We start from the raw sequence: 3566 nt of genomic DNA, 5'->3' as shown, positions 1-3566 counted from the left end.
CAAAGATCCCAAAATACTCATGACATTTAAAATATAATATAATATTATTGTAATAGTAAATTATAATATTATAGACACGACACGGAATCGTATTATCGTGTAGATAAATATTATTTTTTTTTGTACATATTATATAATATGTACCTACTATGTACACATACTATTTATAGGGACAGAACACCCATATCATAATATAATACATATTGGTATTCAGAATTAGAATCTTGTCGTCGATCTAGTTAAAACATAATCTTAATTTGACAGGAATGCAGTTAATAATAAATTATAATAATACGCTGAATATTTAATTAAAGGCAATAACCAAAGAAAACGCGAATAACGAGAGAAAAACACGATAAGAGACCACGGAAGGAACGACGACCAGTGCACTTTCCATTGACATGCAGATTACCTATGCTGCATAGTTGCGGTAGTAGTCCTTACATGTATGGCGGGGGTGGAGGCCAGTTTCTTTGGCTCTGGTAGGTGTTTTGCAGTAGTATTGGATACGGAGAGTGATGCGAGTACAGTGTTTGCACTGGGCCAATGTTCCTGACGGCCGCGGTCGAGTACCAACCACCGATGGCGGTGTGGATAGAAGTGGAAGTGGCTCCGAAGTGACCACCTGCAGATTGGTGTTGTATTTCCCGTCGAAGTGTTGCCATTTGACTCTGTTTTAAATAATATACATATATATATATTAATTATTTTTTATATACAAACTGGTGGACGTATTACACATATTATAATAATTAAAAAAAAATTATTTGGTTCTCTATATAAAAATAAATATAAATAGTAGTGTTGGCCAACGATATAATTTTCAATATCGATATCGTATTTTTTCCCCCGATAACGTATTGCGATATCGATATCGAAGCATATTAAAACATTAAAAGTATAGAATACATATTATATTATGAGTGTATTGAAAGCATATTAAAAGAATACATATTGTTTTAATTTATTACATATGCACTTTTTACAAAAAATTTTATTTTTATTTAATATAACCCCCTTTTCATTAAATTTAAACCAAAATGTTGCCATATATCACTTCTAGCACCAGACAACGGTACTAATTTAAAGTTTTCACTCATTTTACTTGTATAAATAATAAAATTAATAACGAATGTAATAATTACGAAAATAATTACGACGCCTCACTGCGAGTTAACAACCGGAACTGAATTTAGATTAAATTGTTTGGTGTGGTGAGTTATTTCATTGGAACATAATATCGTCTCGTATCATATACTACGTTTAGTATTTACTTTTACAGGTATAATACAAATATATAAAGATAAAATATAATAAATAAGATAAAATATTATTTTATTTTATACTGTTTACTTAGTTTAGTGTTTAATCATCCGTAAAATTCCGAGCCCCGATGAATCACACCGATATCGCGATATTTTCGATAATTATTTTTAGATATCGATATCGAAATTATTAAGAAAATACCCACGATATCGATATCGTGTCGAATTATTGATATCGTTGGCCAATACTAATAAATAGTAGTTTTTGTGTTAATACTACTACGACTTTAATTTAATAACATACATGCCTTTTACTTATTGCTATATTGCAATTTATCAAATACGAGTAATAAATGTTGAAATAAATGTAAGAAGTTAAAATATAATAATCCACAAATATTAAGTTTATAATTATATAACAATTTTAAATACTGCACCACATATTTTCAAATCTAAACTACCAGCCTAGAGAACCTAATATCTATTAATATGGAAAGTTACATTTAAATACAAAACATTTATGTATAACAATGTCAATAAAATTAAAATATTATTAATTTAAAGATTAACTCATAGTATCTTATGTTTATTAATGAACATTATCAACTTATCTATGTTATACAAAATTGTTGATGTGCATGCTATTTTTGTGAATAAATATATACTTGTTTTTAAAAATGAAGGTATAAACCATAAAGGTATCAAGATTTTATATTTTATATAGGTATGAAAAATAATATTATTTTATTCTAGGCCCCAATAACTTCAATCAATCTTAAAATATTAAACATCATTAACCTCGTATGCATCATTATTAGATGTGTCACGTGCCCTCATCCGTTCCGGTATTCTCGTCAATCCCCATGCGATATTAGGACGAAGTGGATTCTCCTGCACAGTTGGAGGAACAGGGCTGGATGGTGGGGACAATAAGTCAATGGTTTCTATGGACGGAGCAACTGTAACAGACCTAGCATTCCTCAATGCGTTGCGCTGTTGTATGAAGGCTAAACGACCATCTACAGATTGGCCACTATATGCCTGCTGAGTATGAGGAGTGGTAATTATTTGTTGTTGCTGTCGTATCTGTTGTAGCTGCAACTGTCGATGTTGGGCTTGATTATTGTTAGAATGTTGATTGTAAAATTGTCTCATTTGACTTAAATGTGACATTACATTGCCATTTGTCGTTGGATTGTACATAGTTGATATACGTTGACTAATAGTTACAACATTGGGGTATGAGACGGTATTACTATAAGCATAAATAATTTTTTTTCTGTTTTTAGATATTTACAAATTTTATTATTTATATTATTTTAATAACACTTACCCAATTACTGGTGTCGCACTGCTTGCACGGAATAAAAACGGTGGTTGTTCAAAATTACCCAAACCGCTGCCTTGAGACATTGTTGAACTCTGAAAATCCAATAAAAACTAAATGTAAAAACTGTTGATTTACTAATATGTATTACATAGCCTACAATGTAATATTTATAGAAGTAAAATTAAAACCAACCATTGAATTCAAACACTTAATTGTATCACACATGCTAAACTTGTAGTCAATACTTTTATTACATTAATTTTAATTAATTTTAATGAAGCATCAAAATATATTAAATTATAAAATGATCCAACACATTAATAGCTGGACTCGTTTTATAACAATATCAAAGAAAAGAAAAGCTACATACTTTATTGTTTATATGAATTAACCTACAAAAATATTATTTATCTATTAGAATACAGGCTGATTGTAGAGAAAAAATATTTGTTTATTTAAAAGCATGCACGAAACTACCATTACTGTGAAGTATAATTAATTGAAACAAATAAAAGCAAAATTGAATGTAAAAACTAAAAAACTAAAAAACGATTTTTCCCATATTTATATTATTTTGTTAGGTACAAAGTATATTATAATTATTAATTGATAGACCTTTTTATTTATAGATCCATTATTTATTAATATTTAATAGTAAATACTAAAAATAATTATTATTTTTAGTATTTAATATAATAATAAATATGCTTATAATTATTATAAGCATAAAATAAATGATATATTTGAATACATCGTGAAAACACAAACAACAATTTATATAAAGAACCAAAAATAAAAAGCAATTTAATATATACATTTAAATAATATACAACATAATTCATACCATTTGGTTTGGTGGCCGTCTGTTTTGAGAGGAGGTCATCATCACTGGTATAATCAGTGATGATACTGGTGCTGGTTCCGTTGAAGCGTGAGCAGTAGTATTTTCAGAAGGTGCTACTTCAGGGAGT

The 3566-nt window shown here is 28.6% G+C and overlaps 1 protein-coding gene across 1 annotated transcript; it reads right to left on the bottom strand.

Moving 5' to 3' along the window:
• Positions 1 to 440: 440 nt before the first annotated feature.
• On the bottom strand, positions 441 to 3560 carry LOC100162464. Its single transcript, XM_029485378.1, has 4 exons — positions 3440 to 3560; positions 2599 to 2687; positions 2064 to 2520; positions 441 to 671 (listed from the first exon to the last, which is right to left on the bottom strand). Exons 1-4 carry the CDS (start codon positions 3479 to 3481, stop codon positions 441 to 443), a joined length of 819 nt encoding a protein of 272 aa, XP_029341238.1. The 5' UTR covers positions 3482 to 3560.
• Between the last annotated feature and the right edge of the window lie 6 nt (positions 3561 to 3566).

Source organism: Acyrthosiphon pisum, chromosome X (genome assembly GCF_005508785.2).
Source record: "Acyrthosiphon pisum isolate AL4f chromosome X, pea_aphid_22Mar2018_4r6ur, whole genome shotgun sequence".
In the NCBI taxonomy this organism is placed as follows: Eukaryota; Metazoa; Arthropoda; class Insecta; order Hemiptera; family Aphididae; genus Acyrthosiphon; species Acyrthosiphon pisum.
The sequence above is the reverse complement of the archived record's forward strand: the minus strand, read 5'-3'. Positions and strand labels throughout refer to the sequence as shown.